Genomic DNA, 21,212 nt, shown 5'->3' on the forward strand with positions numbered 1-21,212 from the left:
CCTAGCAGTTACACGACTTGGCCAAAACCTCATGGCTACCCTGGGCAGAGTCTGTGTTCTCTCCATCGTGAGATCAGAGCAGAAGTGAGATTATAAAGGATCATTTCATGTCCCCAGACATGTCAGATCCAATGGATTCATCATTCGAAACTGTTTAAGCAACCACCAGTTACTGAGCTTGTCTGCAGTGAGGCCTCCATCACGATCTCAGTCCCTCCCAGATGTCTCATTCCCAATCCTTGCTGATAATGACCTTGGCAAGCTCCTCCCTTGCTAGCGGCTTCCCAGTATCTGTGATGATTAATGGATTTGTAACTGGAAAGCCGTGGAGGGGAGAGTAGAAATAAGACCTCAAACCCCACAACAGAACCGAGGTGCAACATCTTCATTTCGGGGTAGCAGCTGAGAAACGATGCTGCAGAGACTTTTGTTTTCATTAATGCTGGAATTGGAAACCCACCCCCTTCCTGCCCTGCTTCTTTCTGCACATGGGATGATGTGGTCATCCCACACGCTCATCAGTAAGACACTTTATCGCCTCCCACACTCCATCCTAGAGTCTTTCTCCAAAGAGTTGAGTGTGGGAATTGGCTGCAAGTCAAGTTGACGTTATTTTTGCCATTCTCCAGCTAACTCGCTTGGAAATGTCATGGTGTTGGGACATGTGCCTTCCCAGCCATGCTGAGGGGCCTGCCCATGTGGATGTGTGGAACTGTGCAAGTACACGTGAATACTTCTTCACATACACACAAACAAACACACAAACCAGCAGCCACTGCGAAGGAGCCACTTCTAGTGCCTGGCGTTTGTCCCAGGCACCCTTCCAGAGTATTGCAAAGTTAAGCACATGTTTACTCATCAGCCGCACAGTGGTCCAGATTACCAGGTGTGGCAGGCAGAATAAGGGGCTCCCACAGATACCATTGTCCTAATTTGCAGAACCCATGAATGTGTTCTGTTACAGGGAAAAGACCAATTAAAGTTGCAGATGGATTAAGTTTGCTAAAGAACTGGCTTTAAAATAACGAGAGTGTCCTGGATCAACCAGACGGGCTAACGTAATCACAAGGGTCCTTGAAAGGGGAAGTGGGTGGAAGAGGAGGAGGCCAGAGCGATGTGATATGAGGAGGACTCCTCCGCCATTGCTGGCTTTGAAGGTGGAGGGAGGGGGCGCGGACCGAGGGTTGCCGGCAGCCTCTAAAGGTGGGAAAGGTAAAGGGGCAGATGCTCTCCTCAAGCCTCCAGAAGGGAACACAGACACCTTGATTTTAGCCAGCTTAACTCTGGTCAGACTTCTGACTTACAGAGTATAAGATGATAAATTTATGTTGAGTTAAACCACCAAGTTGGTGGTATTTTTTTATGGCACCTATAGAAAAGTATTATACCAGGGAAGGAAAAAATGATAAAGCGCAAGCATTGTTAAGTGACCCTTTATATGGCTCCAGCCCAAATGATAGAGGGTGGTTACGTAGACTTTCTGAAGACGTGTCAGGAGGCCATGGAAGAACCTGGGCTGAAGGCACCTTGCCGATCCCTTTTCCATTCCAGCCTCCCTTTTACGTTCTAGCACATGCTATTGGGCGGGACGTAATGTACATACAGGTCTTAGCTCTGTGCCTAGAAGCCCTTCGCCAACTGCACACTGACATTCTCTCCCAGACCGCACCTCCCTCCCCCACCCCCGCCCCAGGTCTGGGGCCTTAGGGGTGTCTCTGGTCAAGCTGGACTAACAGCAAACCACTGAGGTTGTTGTAAAGCTTAGTGCCTGGCTGAATCCAGCCAGGGCTCGACTTTTCCTGTACTTTCTGAGAATTTCATCATGGTTGTGCATCTGTTGGTTGTTTTTCTGATGGCAGCACAGACTAACTGTCTTTGGCGACTTCTCTTTCCACTCTGTCCCTGGCCTTTGTTCTGCCATGCGGGCAGCTGTGGAGGCTTCACACACCTGCTTAATTTCACAGCCCCCATCAATCTTGGCCACAGACCCTCATTCCATTTTCAAGATACGAAGGCATTACAGGTCTGCAAGGAGCAGGGGCTTCCAGCTCAATCGAGTTCTAATCACCATCCAAAATGTTTGCCGAAATCCCTTTTGTCCCGGATCTTTCCACAAGCTGGTCCCAACTGCGCAGAGATACGTAAACCCTGGTGAGGGACACTGGGCCAGTTTTCCAGACTCGATCTAGCTCTCCTCCTCCTTCCTCACTCTGAACCACGGCCTCTCTCTCTCTCTCTAGCTGTCCCTCGCTTTTCGGACACCATTTGTCAGGGCAGCACAGTTCCCATTTTGTCCCTGCCACCTGGATTGTCCACTCATCCCAAACTCTGTTTCATGGCTTGATTAAAGCACCTTCCTTCGGGGTGATGGTCTTTTGTGATATTTTCCTCCGTCTGCTCTTCCAGAGCCACGTGGGGCTGTTCTGCTCTGGGCCTGCCTTTGGCCTGATGTCTCCAAGAGGGAGCAGACAAGGCAATTAGATATTACTCAAGGCCAGATGTCTTGCAAAGATTTCTCTTTTAAGATGAAATGCTCCCGATTGCGTTTAATGAAAGCCAGCAGTCACCTGAAGGAGAGAGGTGACTCGGGGCCTTTGGCCTTGATCTGTATTTCCCTCACAGAAAACTCGCACTGAGCCCAGTCACGTCTGAGGAGCCATAGCTCCAAGGTCTTTCTTTCATCCTTCCACGCGGCCTCTGCCTCGGTCTTTTGTCGGTAGGATGGGGAATGACCGAACGCGCTGTCCCTCATCCGAGGTTTCTCCAGGCATTTGCCTTCAGGGCACCGAACACGAAGCAGCGTGGCCATCTTCAGGCCACACGTGGGTCGCCTCTCAGGGGGCTCCCGGTCTGGCAGTGTGGTCGCCTGCGAGCACCTCCTGCAGGGCACGGTCCTCCCAGGTTGGGCACTTTCCCGTGGCCGTGACACATCTTTCCGTCGGACCCTGTGAACACTGCCACCGAGTCAGCACATCGTGCGTTCCCCGCCATCTGTCACAGCAGATGCAGAGACTGTAACACTTCTAGCTTAGGAGGGCATCCAACACCCTTGTGGGGTCTTTAAAATTCACAGCTAACAGTCAGAGCTTGTGCTTGCACGAAACCCCTCTTAAAGTCAAGATTTAGCAGTGGGTTGCCATAGCAACTTGCCTCATCAAGTCTGAACTCCTTTCAATATAGCTGGCCAAACTGGTTTTGAGGAAGAATACGGAATAGGAAAGTTTGGTGGGTTCCGGAAATGAGGATCATTTGCTAGGCAAATTTTGGATATCCTTAAACTCTTGCCTGATATGTTTGAAAATTTTTCTGTTGCTCCGACTTTGAGCTGCATATGACAGTGTACGGAGAAAAGCGCTGTGTCCCCACATAGTAATGAATGATGGAAATCTCATAAGGAGATAATGACTCCGAAGGCAATTTGAGAAAGGTAAATGTGAGCTACAAATCGTAGGTATTGGCAGTATTAGGAAAATCAGGCTCTGCTTGAACTCTGAGTTGTTCCCGCACTCATGTTTACGTGTTTTGTGGTAACTAGATATCAAATGTGGAGGAAGGACTTTTTTTGTCAACCCTTAATTCTAGGTGAGGCATCCAGCCAAGGCCATTCTGAGAGAGTAACTGTTTGACCACCTCTTGAAGTTACGTCCTGTTTATCGTGTCTTGCCTGATATCCACCAGGACAACTGGGAAATGACCTCCTTCAGGGAGAAGCATAGCTGGGCCCTGGACCCACTAACTGGCTTAGATATGTGCATCTTGGGGCAAGGTGCTGGTGGTGCTATCTGTAAATTTGGGGCAAACTAATTAATTCAGTTATTTTCCATTACACAGTATTTATAAAAGGCCTACTCATGTGGGTGGCGGGGGTGGAGGGGAATCTAACCTCATTCTCACCTTGCATTGCTTATAGTCTGGAGTCCATGGATTTTTTTGGAATTAGTAGAAACGGCCTTCAGCTGAAAGCATTATCACCAACTCCCTAATTTCGAGCTGTGTTTTTCTGTGTTTGACGCAGCTCCCTGACCATCCCTAGATACAGCTCAGCACCATCAACACAGTTAATTCGAGCCTATTGTGAACCTAGCCCATGCGGAAGCCTGAATTTGCCATAAAGGAGACAAAATACCAGTCTTCTGATACTCTCTGTGGATTCCCCACAAATAAGAGGTTACTCATTTTCACTCATGCCTCAGTACCTTGAGCAGGTGTGGGGAAAGGAAATGAGTGTTACCTTGCGTGAGCCCTGATAGACAGCGGCTTACAGGTCAATCTCGAAATGAATAGTTGAGCTGGAATCCTATAAAAGACGCTCTGCCCAGAGCCCACGCATTCTGGTCCCTCATAACTGTGAGGCCCCTTCACTTCATTCGTATTGGTTTTTGTCTTTGGAAGGAGAAAATAGCATTCAACGCTATTATTCTATTTATATCCTTTCTAAGCGTCTCTTGCGAAGGAGATAAAGAAACTGTATGCCCCTTGTCTCCTTAGCGCATGACACCTTTGTTCTTGACAAATTTCAGTCAGTCACACCCTACAAATTAATTTATCAGCCAGTGAAAGTGTTACCATGTGTGCTTTAGGGGAACTGGACTCAGTGGCGCAGGGATGCATAGCATCGTAAGGCGAAGTATTAATGTAAGGAAGCGGCAATGGTTTTCTTCAAGATGCATGCTAAGTAGAGCAACGTTTCTCAGTCTCGCGGGGGTCTTGGATTTACTCATAAATCAGAAAAATGTTATGCAAACCCGCTATGGAAAGAGGTTCACACACACACACACACAAACACAGTTTTGTGTAAGATTTCAGAGGGATTGCAGATCTCTTGGTATACTAATAGAGTAACTAATGATAATGAAGCATAGTAATATTCTAAACAAATATAGAATTGTGGATGATTTTTCCGTTTCCCAGCACCAAGACGATTAGCCATTATGACTTAGAAACCGAAACCCAGAGTTCCTACAAAACCATAATTAGTGTAAGTGGCCTCCTCTATAGTAGTTATTTTCTGGGCTAGCCGCATGGCATGGTGGGTAAAAAAAAAGGCCTGGAGTCAGACAGACACCGATTCAAGTATTAACACTGCCATTTATAAGCTGTCTCCTGCTCCCTTACTTTGTCCGAGCCTCAGTTTCTCCCATCAGCATAGCACAGCTAATAATGCCTGCTTTTCAAGGTTCTTAGAAATATTTGATGAAATAACTCACTTACACGGTCTTTAATTATTTATTGATCACCTAATATATGCCTTGCAGTATACCACGCGCCAAGGAAATAAAGATGAAAAACTCTTTTTGCTCAAAGATTTCTTGGTCTTTGTGCTTACAGAGCACATATAATAGGTACTTTGTAAATGTTAGATTCTCCTACGAGTGGAAATTATCAGGGAGCAGAAAGCGAGGAGATGGGCGGCGTGTGCGTTCACGTGGGCGGCGGGGACGGGGCTGCGCGGCGATAATGGGACTCACGGTCTCGTCCGCGCCCTCTCAGCGTCCGCGTTTAATCCGAGTGCTTCCTATTCGTTTCCCCAAACGCAGACGTGTTAATCAAGCCCTCGTGTTTCTTTTCCTCCCCCCTCGCCTTGCCTCCAAGGGGAATGCCTCTGCTACGAAGGTTACATGAAGGATCCAGTCCACAAGCACCTCTGCATCCGGAACGAATGGGGGACGAACCAGGGGTAAGTGAGGGGACGGCACGTGGGCCAGTCCCCGACGCCGCCGCTTCGCCGCGCGGGCACCGTGAGAACCGGAGCCGACGGGCGTTCGCGTTCTGAGCGGCGAGCGGGTGGAGGTGTCGCGGGGTGTTTCCACATTCGCACCGCCCCAGTGACGTCCGTGCCGTCGCCTTCTCCGCTTACGAGTCCAGAGATGACGCCTCTGACTCGCAGCCCCGCGGCCTCCAGCCGGGCCCCGAAAATCATGCTGAGCCTCTCCTCCTTTCACACCACGGCCAGCCGCGAGGATTCCGCTGGCAGAAGCCAGCCGCGGGTTTTGTCGGGGACACGTGGGGCCACACCGACTCCCGTGCGGCCCTCCCAGGGCTTGACGAGCTTTGCGAGACCGGCGTGCCTAGAAACTTGCCTCCACCAGGGCTGTCAGCAGGGGTGACGTGCCAAGACTCAGGGACTGCTCTGTGTCGAGGATGAGTACTTTTGCCTGAGCCCCCAGTTACTATTTCTCTGAGACCCTGGCTCTTCCCCAAGCACGTTACCGTATCTATTGCTTTTTTTGTTTGACCATTTTACATTTTAGGAATTTTTATCGTGACACAATATATATAATATCGAGTTTTTCTCTTTAGTCATTTTTAAATGTACAGTTTGGTGGCATTCAGTACATTCACATTGTCGTGTAATTGTCCCCACTGTCCATCCTGTAGTGCTTTTTAAAGGGGACTTTCTGCGTTGTTTTGGGTGCCGAGAGCTTGCTTTCTGCGTTGGCCGGGTCGTGGACAAGGGCGGGAGGAGACAGAGTTCAATAAACGTTAACTAAGAAGAGCAGTCAATGGAATAGGGACAGCTAGAGAGAAATCAAGGCAGGAGCCATCTTGGAGCGATTGCCTGAGATGCGGATGAGAAACGCATTTGTGGCCTGACGGGGCGGGAAAGAGAAGCTGCGGCCACTTCACACGCAGCCGTGGAGGACCCAGCCCCTCCGTGTGCTTCTGATGAGACCGAGCCGAGAATAGCGAATGCAGCTCTGGACTCTCAGAGTCATAAACATGGAGACAAATGGGCGAGAGTTTGGAGAAGAGCAATAAAAATGATTGAAGGACCCAAGGGCGTGATTTATGATGAAGGGAGAGAACTCGGCTCTGAGAACTTGGCCAGCTGATGACTAAGTCAAGGCATGATCGATGCCCGTAGGCGGTAAAGAGGGCAAATGTTCTGGAACGGGTCGGGGTTGAGGGAGAAGGACAAGGGAGAACGCAGTTAGGGAAAGGAAATCGGAGTCACAGGTCAGGAGACGGGGGGAAGTCAAAATGCCGTGGAAGTCTTCCGTTAGTGCAAATGAAGGATCGCTTCGTTTCTACGGAATGGGAGATCATATCAGAGAGGCAGTCCGCAAAATTTAGCGGAAGATGTTTGTGGAAGGGTAAGTCCACATGAGGCGGCCGGCGGTGGAAGGCTTGGCGTGGAGGGCCGGAGATTCGGCTAATAGATGTCAAGTGGGGAGTGAATGAAGAAAAGGCGTCATTCGCTGTTTAAACTCGACTTGGTCCCCAGGCTTTCCTGCACCCCGAAACGTTTGCGTCGTGTCTGGGGAGCTGGGATTTTTGCTCCTGTGATGGCTGAGACTCTCAGTTGGCTGGCTATGATTTTCACTGAAAAAATATTGTAAAGGGTGGTGGATAACCAGCTCCCTGTCGCTTAGCCTGCACCCGCGCTGTTGAAGAAAATGACGACAAATATCACCTCCCTCTCTGCTCTGTGTGAGCCAGGCTCGCTCCCCGCGCCGATCAGATTTGGTGGCTAATCACCCAGGCCTCCACGTCCCTTTGCCTGGTAGACAGATCATGCGAGGATGGGCCTGACTTCACTTGGTAATTACACAAGGCTTCGTCATTCCCTCTGGCTGTGTGTAGAGACAGTCTTAGGATGGAGACAAGAGCCCGCAGGGGAATGGTGGAGGCCCCGCATTGGTGTCATTTAAAATAAGACAAGCTAAAGCTCTGAGTTACAGAGTGACAGGAACATTAGCCCCAGGAAACAGACAAGGAGACCTAATCTGTCATTTCCATCTCTAATTTCCATTATTCTCTGATCATCACTGTCTACGAGGTCTCATTTTGGACACTAATAAAATAACGGAGCGACTGTTGGGGGGGGCGGGGGAGTAACTATCTGGAGGATAATGGAACCGGGAGTGATAAGCGGCATGAGTTTATATGGACGTACAAAAAAAGTGCCAGACGAATGACGGCATTTCCCTCATAACGTGGCAAGATAAATGAAACGTGGGAGATGTCATACATCTTGATGTAAATCAGGGGTCCGATGCCGCGCTTCCTTAAATGATTCTTACCAAATTAATCGAAATTGATTTGAATGTGAAGACTGTCACTGGAACTGATAACAGCCTGACAGATTGCCAACTGATGATACATATTGGGGTTTATGGAAAAAAACCAGTGGCGGGCTTCGTCTTCGCGAACGTTTCCTCCGACGTTGCAGACGGTGGAGGGGGGCAGCGTGCGTGGGTGTTTAGGTTTTTCAGTCCGTATTCTCTGTATCACATACATTAAAACAGCTGAACTTTTAAAGTAGAACAGCCAAGTCCTAGGCCAGGAGGAGTTCAAACGAATTCCCTTGTGAAAAAATCTAGGTTAACGTGCCAGGAGCGAAGCAGCGGTAAGCATTCGTGGCTTTCAGACTGGGGAGATCGAGGACAGTAATACCGAAAGGGGATGATTCTGTATGGCAGAAGAGTCACGCCCACGACTTTCTCCAGGCTTCTCCCTCGTGCTGCAGTTTACCTGACGTGTGTGCGCGCACGTGTGTGTGTGTGTGCGTGTGTGTGTGTGTGTGGACGCGTGTGCATGCGTGTGAGCACATGATGCCTCATTTATAGAAATCATCCTGCCTCTATACTCCATTGTTTATTCTCTCCCTCATTCACACCTGCAACAAATATTCTCTCCATTGTTTATCATGGCCCAGGATAAGCTAAATTACTAATTAATTATAAGAAGAAAGATGTGGTTTCTGCTCTGGAAGAACTAATAGTCTAGACAGACAGATGGACGCATAGCAGAAAATGTCAACGAATCCCAAGAGCTATTAAAATAAAGGTGTGAGCAAAGGTCTGTGGGATTACACTTTAAAGGGTGACTTCTGTGGCAGCTAAGGAGCTGGAAGAGGCTCCTTGGAGAACTTAGATTTTGAACCGTTCCATCTAACAGGTAACAAAGATAATTCTCAGCTAAGGGAGTAGCATGTGTCACGGCATGGAGGTGTTGGTAGCATGGTTTTTTCCAGGAATGGCAAATAAATAGCTCAGTGAAACTTAGGAGTGCAGTTTACAGAGATGGGAGAGAGACTGATAAGGTGGGTGAGGACCAGATCGCGAAGAGGTCTTGCTCGTGAAGGCTTTGGGCATCAGAGCTCCGTGTTCACGCCCCTAGAATTGTTAGCAGGTGGGAGAAGTTCCAAGGCGTCTGTATATTTGGTGGAATAATTCTTCACTGCACATTATTTTATGGACTGTCTAAATAATTTAATATAATCCTAAAAGGGAAACAAAAAACACAACACACACGCGCTGACACACAAAACCTCTTGAAACTATCTAAATTTTTATTATTCTGGATTCTACAAATAAGGCACAGTGCTAAAATTATCCTGGAGGTGAAAGTTTTCCAGACCAAACAGCAAAAATGGCAGAGGGTTGGGGACCATGCGTACAAGTCACACAAATCAAGGGGGTTACAGCCATTTTTGGTGACTCTGGTTCTGCCAAAAACGGCCAAGGAGAAGAAGCAAGGCAGATTGAAGCATCTATGTGGATCTGGGTGGTAGATTAAGCCAGTCACCGTAGCTCACCCAGGTGACAGAATCCAGGTGGCAGATTGTGAAGTCAGTGAACTCTTATACAAGAAGCTGCTCTTCACTGAAAGTAAAAATAGCTACAAAAAGATTTAAACAAAGTCATAGATGACAGATTTCTAATGAGTTATTTAAAGAACATGGAATGTTGGAGGTTACATCCTTGGTCTTTGAGGTCAGCAGCAAAATTATCCCCTCCCACAGCACCCCTGGTGACTCGGTTGCCCGGCCGAGGACCCAGAGCGGGAGGGTCCTACCCCGGCACGGAGCTTTGCCATGTCTTCTGTCGGGCCCGAGTCACTTCACTGAATCCCTCCTCGGCCTCACATCCCTTTGGCTGCAGACACACAGCCAGGGACAGTGTCTGATCTCTTTGCTCGGGCAAAAGGACAAATAGGAAATTTTCACAGATGAGAAATGGAAACAATGAATGCGAATGGAGGAGACAAGAGAGATGGATTTACATGAAAATATTAAAGGAGGGAAAACAAATCTATTTAGCTACTTTGGAGATTATTAAGAAAAGCTATAATAGTGTGGTTTTTTTGTTGTTAAATTAAAAGCGTACGCAAGGGCCCTTAGATACATTTTTCAGAACACCACTATTAGATTTAATTCATGCATTTGAAAATTTCCAGTAAATAATCATCTGATTTCTTATTCTGACATCTCAGAGACAGAGGGCAACTCCAAGGAGAGTCCCTGCTGCAGAACTATAACATATCACTCGATTTCAGTGCTGAAGGATGGTGATAGAGTGATAATTCATGATGGGGAGAGATCCGTGGAGAATGAACAGGTATTTCTCCACGGCTTGAGAAGCTGTTGTCAGGAATGGCCCTGCTCATCAGGACACCCCCTCCTTACACTGCCTACCCAGGAGGTAACAGGCTTACCACAATGCCTCCCGGTCAGTGCACATGCACACACGCACGCACACACGTGTGCACGCGCACACTCATCACAGCACCTGCTGCCTCAAAACCTTCTTTCCGTTGTCCCAGGTGCTCATCGTTCTGCCCTATTTCTACAGCTACACCCTGCTGCTCCCCGTCCCAAGAGTGACCGCTTAGGGACTCTGACTCTGTATAAGGAGCAAATGTCCCCCGCCATCGAATCCACTTTCCCTTTTAGACCAAGAGTGAGGAGGGCGTTTGTCACGATTGGCCTCAGCCCTTCCGTCTTGCTCAAAACGCATGCTCTACAGGAGGTGATTTTATTTGGGCTTGCTGGAATGAGGCGAAGCTAACATTTCCCAGGAGACCACTCACAGAACGGTGGCCTGAGCCCGCAGGCAGGATGCCTTGCCTCTGGGTCCTGGGTATCGAGCAGAGTTCCAAAATGACCCCAAATCCATCCTCGTTTCTCCTGGCCACCTACAGCTAACAAGAACTTTCCATCGAAGTGCGCGTGCTGAGCCCCTGCAGGGCGGTGCCTCGAATGCTGAGCCGCCGCTCTGATCCCAAGCCTGGTCTCGGGCAGTGTCTGGCCTTGTGCGACCTGCACCAAGTCTCTTCGGAAATGACTCAGACGGAGACAGACCATCCTGTGTGACACACAACACGTCCTGACTTTCCTTGGCCCATTTCTAGCTCGTCGTCTGGCGTTTACTTCCCCAACTATGTGTCTGTGCCCCTGATGCCCCTCCGGACCCCTGTTACCTTCCTCCGGCCCCTCAGACAAGGTCTGCAGGCCAGCCTGCTGCTGCTGCTGCTGCGGCTGCGGCGTCTCCCGGCGCCCTCCGCCCCCGCCCTGCAGCCCGACGCCATTGTCTGTGCCCAGCTCTGGTCACTGCCATGCCAAGTGCAAATGGGATTACCTCCCCATTAGCAATTTTTTTTTTTTCAGTTTCTGTGTGTGTGTGTGTGCGCGCGCGCGTGTGTGTGCGTGCCGCTCTATTCCTAACTCATTCACTCTTTCCTGGGGTTTCCAGCATATCTATTTGGCCCTTTATTTCTCATTCTTTTCTTCCCTCCCATTTTCTTTCCTCCTATCTCCTTCTCTCCCCCATAGGTATCAGTAGAAATGATTTTCCTTTATCCCACCAATCTCAATGTCAAAACGAGTAGAGGAAGCTCTTAGAATACATCCTAACGTTCCCATTTCCTTCTCGCTGGGAAGCCCTGCTGTATATTACCTGACTCCAGCTGAAGCGTCACCCCCTAGAAGGAGGACCAACCCTGCCCGTCAGGACCCCCTCAGACAGGCTTGATGGGACCAAGTCCCCCAGTTGGCTTGGGAAACTCTGCACTTTGTTCACAGGCGTTTCTCAAGTGGAGACATCTTTAAGTTGAACCCATTTTCCCACACACAAAACAATGTGGTTAGTCGGCCGAGGACAGAGATTACACTTCGTACATGGCAAATAGACATCTGGCCGAGAGCACGGCCCCGCTCGTGCCTGCCCAGGGGAAGAACTGAGACGGAGGCCACCGCTGTGTCTCCAGACCGGCGCCTTTTTTCCAGTTTGCACGAAGTCGCTGAGGAGCTGGTGCCGACCCTGGCTGTCTTCTGAGGTGACGCCCTCTGCTTCCCTCTTAGAGGCGACTTATAACCTTCCTGGTTACTCAGAATGACACGACAGCAAAATGTGCCCTAGTCATTGACTCCCCGATGCCCGTTCACACAGCAGGCACTTCAGAATCATCCGGAGAGCTTATTTAAAACACTGGTTTCTGATCTTCGCCTGGAGATTTTAATTTCCTGGGTCCAGGAGAGGGCCCAGAATCTGTACATGTGACAAGCTCCTCCACGTGATTCCGAAGCGCAGCCAGACTTAAGGGAGACGTGGTGTCTCCACACCCCTTACCAGTGCACCATCCCCTCCCATGAAAATGAGGACCGGTCTGTAGACTGGTGGCTGAGTATATCCTAAAGGGTCCTTGTATTTGACCGATTGGGAAGTAGAGGGCCAGAGAGGTGAAGACACCTCCTCCAGGTGTCAGAGCTGGCGGCCAGGGCTTATAGTGACCAGCGGGTAGTAGAGAGACATCAGTCGCGAGAATTCAGGTTGCAGAGAGAGCCCAGCGTGAAGAGCCTACGACGCTCTGAACGTCCGAGATCGGCTGCAGGCGAGAGGCGGCCATGCCGTGGTCCCCACCTGCTCCGTGCACCCTTCTTCCCCACGACGGGGGAGGGGAGCGCTGAGGGGCTCATCTTCATCCCACCCTCCCCCCAGCGACAAGCGTCTGCCGTCCCCCTACAGTACCTCCCACCCCCCGGAGGAGGTGACTCTGCCACAGTGTTCCCTCTGACGGGTCCAGTCACGGCACCGGAGACTTATTTTAAACAGCTCCGGAGGCGGGAACACTCCTATCTCCTCCGATGTGACCACCAGGGCGAAAAAAAATCAAGTTCAGTGTTCCCCACCCCCACCCCCTTCTGCTCAAGAATGGAAGATAAATTGTTTCAATTTTATAGAAATGAATGTTTTATGTCTTGCCCACGCTTTCCAGACAGAGTCCCGAATTCATGTATGCCACCGAGCGCGTGGCTCTTTTCCACTAGGAACACGCCCTGGACCGTCAGGTCCTTGGGTTTCGGGCTCAGAATACTGGCTCTGAGAGTGCTGCCACTCGCCCCGGCTTCGGAGAGCTTGGCCATTTACCTTTCCTTTCTTTAAGATAAGTAGAAAAAAAAAATCCACTTCTCCCATAGTCAGAGAAAACTACCATTGCCATTTTGGCATGTTTCCTCCCAATTTCTCTTTCTAGGCATCAAAAGTCTTGCTTCCCACCAACCCCGTAACCCTGTGTATATTTTTATTCATTTTCTTAATTTAACAATGATCTTGTATTACTTTGACAATCACAGAATACGGGGGGAAAGATGAAGAAAGTTTTAAAAAGTATCATCGTAGTCCATCGTTTTTCTCAAGCTTTTTCCCCCCAGGGAAGTTATTTTTAGGGTCTGACTTAAACCCCCCACCCCTCACCACCACCATTTTAACCTGATTTTGGAGGAAAGAAGAAAGGGGTTCAGGGTCTGACACGCCGGTAAAAATCCTCTGCTAGAAACATGTCTTGTCTGTAAGTCTGTGTAACAAAGGGCTGAGCACCACGTGGTACCTTCACATCCTCACGTTCAGCACGATGCTCAGTGCAGTACAACTTCAATGTCACTGAAGTCGTGAGCAGTCCCTTCTATGATGCTGATTAATAGCTGTCATTTATTGAGCCTGTAATGCTGGGCTCAGTGAGTTTTTTTTTTTTTTTTAATAGCACTAATCTTGATAAAAGTCCTACAAACTAGTTAAGAGGTAAGCAGTTAATAGTGTTTTTATTTTTTTCCATGTACGATTTCTGTGAAAACAATTTCAGCAAAAGTAATCTTATGGTTTATTCTTCCTAGTTACGTATGTTGGATTCTTATTCAAATGTTCGTACTATAATTATCTTTTCCTAATTTTAACTTCACATAATTTCAGAAATTGGAGAGCAAACATTTTGTCACTGCACATTTCGGTTTTTTACTTTATCTTTTTTTCTTTTCGTAAAAGCGCTGCGTGGAATTGGGAGAAAATCTAGAAAAATAAAAACACGCAGAGCAGTAAAAGGAAGAAAATCCGAGCCACCGAAAGCGCCCACACCCCCTAGAGAGAACTCATTCTGCTTTTTTGTTTTGTTTGTTGAGGTATAATATTTTCGAAGAAGATGGCATTATATTGTTAGATCTCTTGCTTTGTCATATATATGCACATACGTGTATATACACACATAACACGCACGTGTACACATATATGTACGTGTAACAGAAAAGGTGTCTATTATTACTTGAGGCTCAGTAGCCTGGTGGCCAGAGTCACAGAGTGGAGAGCAGACCGTCTGCTGCCAACTCCAGGCGCTTTTCTCTAGACCGTGAGGCACTCTAAGAGCAGTGGGTGCTCGCCGCTGTGGGGTGGCCGCAGTGGGGCTCAGACCCACACCGAGGGCAGGCGGCTGGGAGCCGAGTCAGCATCCCGCTGGGGAGCCTCGTTCTCCCCGTGCCTGGCCCCGCAGCTCTCCCCCCGCCCTGCCCTCGGGTGCAGCGGGGACAACGCTGAGCGATGGGAGCAGCGATAACGGATCTGGACGTGGCCCTTGCGACGCGCCGGCCGCTCTTCTGAGTGCTTCTCACATGCCGACCGACGCGATTCTCATTGCAGCGCGACGAAGCAGAAACTGCCATCGCTTTATTTTACAGGGGGATCTACTGAATACAGCAGCGCCACTGAGAGTCTCATAGGCAAGGAAGGAGAACGTTGGTGCCCAAAGAGAATTTTCTCTTGCCAACTCCCTCAAGGGCTACGGTTCTGAGAATTTCAAAATGAAAGCAGGAGAGAAGCTGCGATTCCTCCCCAAGGCTCTGGGGGCAGGGCCTCTGTGAGTCGAAGCCTAGATTAAAACAACGAGAAGCATGGGATCTGTTATCAAGCATCCCTTTCAAAATCACGCAGATTTGCGGGGAAAGTGACGAGTCCCTGAGGGACATAGCTGGACGCCGAAACACAGTAAACACCATTGGCTACTGCTCATTCGGCTTAAAAATAAATACATACATACATACATACATAAAACATACAAGCACTCGGCGACACCCCAGGCTCGCACCTGGCCGTGGGGGCCAGGCATCTCTCCCTGAGTAGCTTTGTTCCTGTGGCCAGTGCGAAAGGACCGTGGGTCCCAGTCAGAGAGCATGGCTCAGCCGGCGCCCTGGGCTCTGTGACGGATCGCATTCACCTACCTACTGGCACAGATGCGGGAAAATAAAACACCCAGGCAGGTCCTTGCTATTGGCAGAGACTTCAGGGCCCTGGCGCAGTGGCTCGGAGTGACGTCTTCATGTTCGGAGGATGGGCTTGGCCTTTTTCCCCAGGCTGCTCGGCCTCTGGCAAAGGTGGTCTGGGATGCGTTCAGAGGTTTTCCTTTCCAGATGTGGTTGAGAATACCGTTAACTATACTTCACTTAGTAGCCTCGGTCGAACTATTTCCTCCGAGCCTGGCGGCTGTGGCGGCTGCGTCCACGGAGATTCAGGTCCTCCTGCTCGCAGCTGTCACCTGTGTGGAGGCAGCGGGGTGTGTGGGCACAGACTTGTTGCTGGAGAAACGGCCTCACATCTGCCACCTCGTTCCTTCTCCTTAGAAGTGCTGTATCTGGGGCCAGCCTCATAGCTTTTTTGAGCCTCAATTTCTTCATCAGTAAAAATACAAATAATAGCATCTACTTCATAGACTTGTTCTAAGGAGTTTGAAGAAAACCTAAGCAAAACGTGTTGCATTCAATAACGTCAGAGAAAATACGGAAGCGCTCACTGAGCGAAGGCATTAAGTATCCCGCCGACGATGTTTTGCACTGGTCACGGCCTCGTTTATGTTCCCTGAACTGCCACCCGACGAGGAGGATTCAGCATCAGCCCGACAAGTTGGGTTTAGAATGACCCGCCCCTGGCATGTGACTCCCACGAGGGCATAAACAGTGTTTCAGGTATCATTGCATTGTCATACCCTAACGCACTGCCTGGCACTTAGTAGGTGTGTTAAAATATGTGTTAAAATAAATGAAGACACGTGTTTATCTTCGGGCAGGGCTTGCACATACCTGATGAGAATGGTAAATCAACTCCCTAGTGTCAGGAAATGGGAGTGAGTGTATCCGCTGAAGCATTGATACTTCTGCGTGCTCGGAGCTGGGAGCCCACCTCGAGGTCATCACCCGCCACCTGGGTTAGCAACCCCCTCACAGCCTTTTAAGCAGATGGCCCCTCTCCCACTGTGCGAACACACTCAGTGATGGGGGCCACGTTCTTTGGGAAAAAAAACAAAAAAACGTCGCATTCCATTGCCATAGTGCAGATTCTCAGTTCTTCTTTAGGCTGAGCCAAAATATGTTTTCCTGTAACTTTTACCTGTTTGGTCAGCTCTGTCCTTTGGAACAATCAAGAATATATTGATTTTCGTCTTCTATGTTCAGGACTGGTGGCTTACACGGTGCCTTTGTGTGGATTAGAAAAATGAGCTCATGTGTTGCCGAGTGCGGCGTGGGTGCCTGAGAACAAACGAGGCCGCCGGACACGGGCCGGCTGCACGGTAGTGTCTGAGCTGATTGCGATGAGTGCTCCCCCAAGCCGCCTCTTCTGCATATACCTAATTCCTTCAACTTTTTTTAGACATTGAGTTTTCCGGATCCCGTAAAGATCGCACTAGCCGTGTTCTGCTGCTCCCTAGTTTGTCGCCCAGGACCCATCGAATCACAATGCAGAATAAATCATGCCTGTTTCTTCCTGTGTATTTTCTGTTAATGAATTCTGAATTAAGCTTGGATTAGGTCCTTTAAGAAAAGAGTCGTGGTATCGTTGGCTTATAATGGATTTTTGGCCAACTAAGGGTCTTTTTCACGGGGACTGCTGTCAAAGAGAGAAGGCATGTTCAAGACTGCATTCAATTGTCTTAACCTAAATTCAAGTCTTATATGAAACCTTATTAAATTTTAGCTTGGAGCCCACTGAAATCCTTTGGATATCGACTGTTATCCTGTGTATTAGCTATCCCTCCTACTTTACGGTATCTGTAAATTTAATTAACGTGCCTTCAGTGACCTTCTCCAAGTATCTGAAGAAATTGTTAGAGAAAATACCGCCAAGCCCTGCTCCCATCAGAGACTTTCCTGCAGGTTGACCTTGACCCTTTAGTTGAAACTTGTTGGTTTTCCGGTTCGACTACCCCGGAATTCATCAACATACATCTTTTTTCTCTCTAGTCCAAATAAAAGATCTTTGTCAAGGGTCTGGCCCAGGATGGGTTCTCATCACACCTGCTAAACCAGTGAGTGAATTCCTTCCTGAAATCAAGTCAGGTGAATTCTGTGCCGCCCTTTGAAATGCCAACCTAGAGATGCCGTCAAAAAGAGTCACGAGCTTAGCTTGGGCCCCCTCTGGTTAGTGACATTCTCGCTCTTAGATATCTTTGCATACTTTTTTTTTTTTTTAATGTTGATTCATCCTCTTTCTCTAAAGAGCTCAAAGGTATTGCGGTTTTCCCTGCACACTTTCTGTGTGGCTCTCAGGCTCTCTTTCCCTCTGCTTTGTGCACTTTTATCTCATTGAGAGTCTTGCTTTGTAAGGAATTCAAACGATGTGACTGACTTTAAATAGGTTCAACTTGATAAGGGAGGGTAAGGTAATAATAATAGCGAATATTTACTGAGCGTTTTTTGGTGCCTGGCACATTTCTAAGAGCTCTAAGTATTTTTTAAATTCTTGCAACTCTCTGAAGCTATCCCCACCTTTTTACAGATAAGGAAACTTGAGGTACGGAAAAGTTTGGTAACTTGCCCAAAGGTGAGATGATTGGGATTCGCACCCAGACACTTAACTCTCAGGGTGCTGCCTGACCAGGAAAGCTGTGTACTCCACGGGCAAGCAGATCTGCGGGCGGCAACAGCTCCCCACCCCCTCGTGCCTTGCCCCTCCCTCTCCGCTCCCTCCTCTCAAGTGCAGTGCGATGTGGGTCAGACAGCCGACCTGGCTGCAGGCGCGATGGTCAGGATCGCCCGCCAGCCCTTCCCTCGTTCCCAGTGGTGGGGCATCTTCTCTCCACTGCCAGCTCCTCCGTGGGGTTTCCTCCCAGATCCTAGAAGCACCTGGGAGAGGTGAAGGAGGCCCGCGGAGGGGTGGAGTTCGGTGCGGAGGAAGGAGCTGCTTTGGGCGTCCGTAAAGTACATTTAGAGAGATGTTATTTGCGATGCTTCGGGGATCAAGCGGGAGAGACCTGTGTGTCGTGGGCTGGGCGCCCTTCCGGGTACTTTATATCGGTTGTCTTATTTAAATACTAATAAGCAATGATACTGAGTGCTTTCTGCGCGACAGGCGTTATTTGTAAACGCTTTGGGAGTGTTCATATCATTCCCTCCTCACGCCTTGCAGATGGGGAGGCCGTGCACAGAGGGGACACGGTGGGAATGGAAGGAGACGGAGTGACCCCGGCAGTCTGGCTCTGAGTCCAGGCTCTCGGAGGGACACGCGAGGCCAAGTGTGGCCAGCGTGTGGCCTCTCAGCGTGGGCTCCTGCCAGCACTCGGGTCTCCCAGCATTTGTCTTCACGCTGATTTAACCGCTTGCTCTTGACCACACTTACCTGTAACTTTTCCCTCTCCTCATTTTTGCTCAGGATACTTCTTCCCCTTCGGTTCTGTCTTTCCAACATGCTGCCCCCAATTAATGCTTTCCATTCTCCAAGGTCCGGCTCGAACACCTGCTCCTCCATACAGCCTTCCCCACTTTCCCAGCTGGAGGCCGTCTCTTTCTCCTTCGGGCTGCCTCGGGCCTGTCACTCTCTCCCGTGGCAACTGCCACACGTGCGGTGCGCTATTTCTAGCCCTCGATTTGTCTCGATTCCTCATAGACTATGAGACTTTTGGAGCAAGGGCTTAATGTGGGGGTCTCATTCTCAAGTACGCACTGTCGTTCATGAAGCAGGTGCTCAGTAAAACTGGGACGATTGCTCCTGGTGTGATTTCAAGCATCATGAGAAGTGGACTAACAGGACAGATATTTATGTTGGGGACAGGAAGGCGGGAACGTCTTGCTATACCTTCAACACATCACTTCCACCGAGGTCTTCCTCTGAGCCAGACACCGTTTTCAATCCGCCAATCCATTAAGAGTTTAAGTACGAGGGACGGCGCCATTGGACGTGATGTGATGGTTAAGACTGAATGAGCAGACCACCTGAGCGCAAATCCTGGCTCTGCCGCTTAGTGGCTCTGCTCGCTCCCCTTGGGCGAATTACTTGAGCTCTCTGTGCCATGACTTCCTCCCTTGTGAATTTGGGGTGATTCGGTTGCACTGATTGGTAAAGGGGAATCATGGGAAGCGAGAGTGTCTAGCTCGTGGAGGATGCTTTGTAAAACCAGGTGGCAGTGGGATTACAATCCTCTTCCTCCAAGAATCAAGGAATCCAGGTATCATATAATACCTGTCAGGGGCTTGGTTTTCAAAAGGGATCAGGCTTCCATTTTTTAAAACTTTTCAATTTTCACCACTGGCCAACAGTTCCTGGCTGGGCTGGATTTTTTGGTTTGGTTTGGTTTGGTTTTTACTTTTCTCTTTCTACCAGCATCAAAGCAGTTGTCCTAAAGACACACTCCTGCTCTTCAAAAGCTCTGGCTCTCCCTTCCCCAAACTGCTTTTCAGCAGGCAGAGGGGTGGGGTGGGGGTGGCGTGTTGTTGAATGCACTAGCCTAACTCAAGTCTCTTGCTTAATCACACTGCAGTCAGATTTTCCACGCAGGCCCTTAGCATGGCAGGATGCCCTCTTTGAAGTCATTAGTCTTCACAGCAGGGAGAGCACATCATCAAAGACTCCGTTTCCCAGCAACCCCTGCTGTGCCCTTGTGCACCAGAGGGTTGCAGGGCGCGAAGGGGGGTGCAGAAGAGCCCACAAGTGCATTAGGTCTGCTGTTCTCTCTTCTGGTCCTGAACCACGATGCCTTTGAACTAAAGCCCAGGGAGAGGGCTGGTGATGCTATCGTAAAGCCTCTCCCCATTCTTTCAGTTTCGACCAATTTAGCAATTAAACTTGCAAGGGCTGGGGATATGGAATGTAGGGCATGGTTAAGGTTCTGGCTGGTAATCTAAGGCGCTATGGGAGGGGAGTTGGGAAAGGGAAGAAAGTGCCTCTGAGGCTCTAGACACTGAAAATGTACTTGATAATGACTCTGAGCAATCTGCTGTGAAGTTAAAGTTTGTGTGTGTGTGTGTGTGTGTGTGTGTGTGTGTGTGTGTGTAAGACAGTGAGAGATAGCTAATGATAGATAAATAAATGATAGATATGATAGATGATAGATGCATAGATGATAGATGGTAGAGATAGATAGATAGATAGATAGATGATAGATAGATAATTGATAGATTAGATAATTGATACATAGGTAGATAATGATAGATAATAGATGCATAGATGATAGATGGTTGATAGGTAGATAGATAGATCATAGATACATAGATATGATAGATGATAGATGCATAGATGATAGACAGATGATAAATATAGATAGATTAGATAGATAGATGATAGATAGATAGATAGATAGATAGATATAGGTGATAGATAAACTTAGCCTTTGATTGAACAAACCTGGATCTTCATCCTGGCCTTGCTTTTTATTTGCATTTACCTGGGTGGCCCTTTTATTTCTGACTTTCGGTGTCTTGATCCCTTGAAGTTCAGTGACTATAATGAACGAAGTCATGGTTAACAGAGTCATGTGCTTAGACGCAGACTTTAGATTTCGGCATGGACCTGAGCCTTAGATTTCAGCACTGAAGCCTGAGGACTCAGACCAGACTGACTCGCTGTCTTTGGAAGATCAGCTGGTGGAGCTCTGTCATGGAATTCTTAAATGGGACTTTTCGAGTCCACATCCCTGGGTCACCTTGCCCAGGACCAGCAGATGCCTCCTCCGCTGGGTGCCGGCATTGAGTGTCTCCTCTCCGCTGCCGTGATGTCTGTCAGGCTGGCCCCTCACACACAGAGTCTCACCCACACTACCAGTTGCTCCAGCCAGCACTCTGTCCTCCACCTGTACCAACCACTGTGATAGGCCTCGGAACTGGCGCCCTGCCCCTGTGGCTTGTCCTCAGATCCTTTCCTCCAGCCACCAAAAAGATCTACCTGTAAGAGCCGCTCATTCTT

General features: G+C 48.9%; 1 protein-coding gene across 2 annotated transcripts in view; it reads left to right on the forward strand.

Moving 5' to 3' along the window:
- The window catches only part of ASTN1 (astrotactin 1), a 244,898-nt gene that overhangs the window by 135,069 nt on the left and 88,617 nt on the right, over positions 1-21,212 (forward strand). For both annotated transcript variants that reach the window (XM_016154373.2, XM_016154374.2), the window contains exon 8: positions 5,593-5,677. In XM_016154373.2, the coding sequence (XP_016009859.1) occupies positions 5,593-5,677 (85 nt within the window). The remainder of the gene's footprint in view (positions 1-5,592; positions 5,678-21,212) is intronic.

This window comes from Rousettus aegyptiacus, unplaced genomic scaffold (genome assembly GCF_014176215.1).
Source record: "Rousettus aegyptiacus isolate mRouAeg1 unplaced genomic scaffold, mRouAeg1.p scaffold_m13_p_17, whole genome shotgun sequence".
In the NCBI taxonomy this organism is placed as follows: Eukaryota; Metazoa; Chordata; class Mammalia; order Chiroptera; family Pteropodidae; genus Rousettus; species Rousettus aegyptiacus.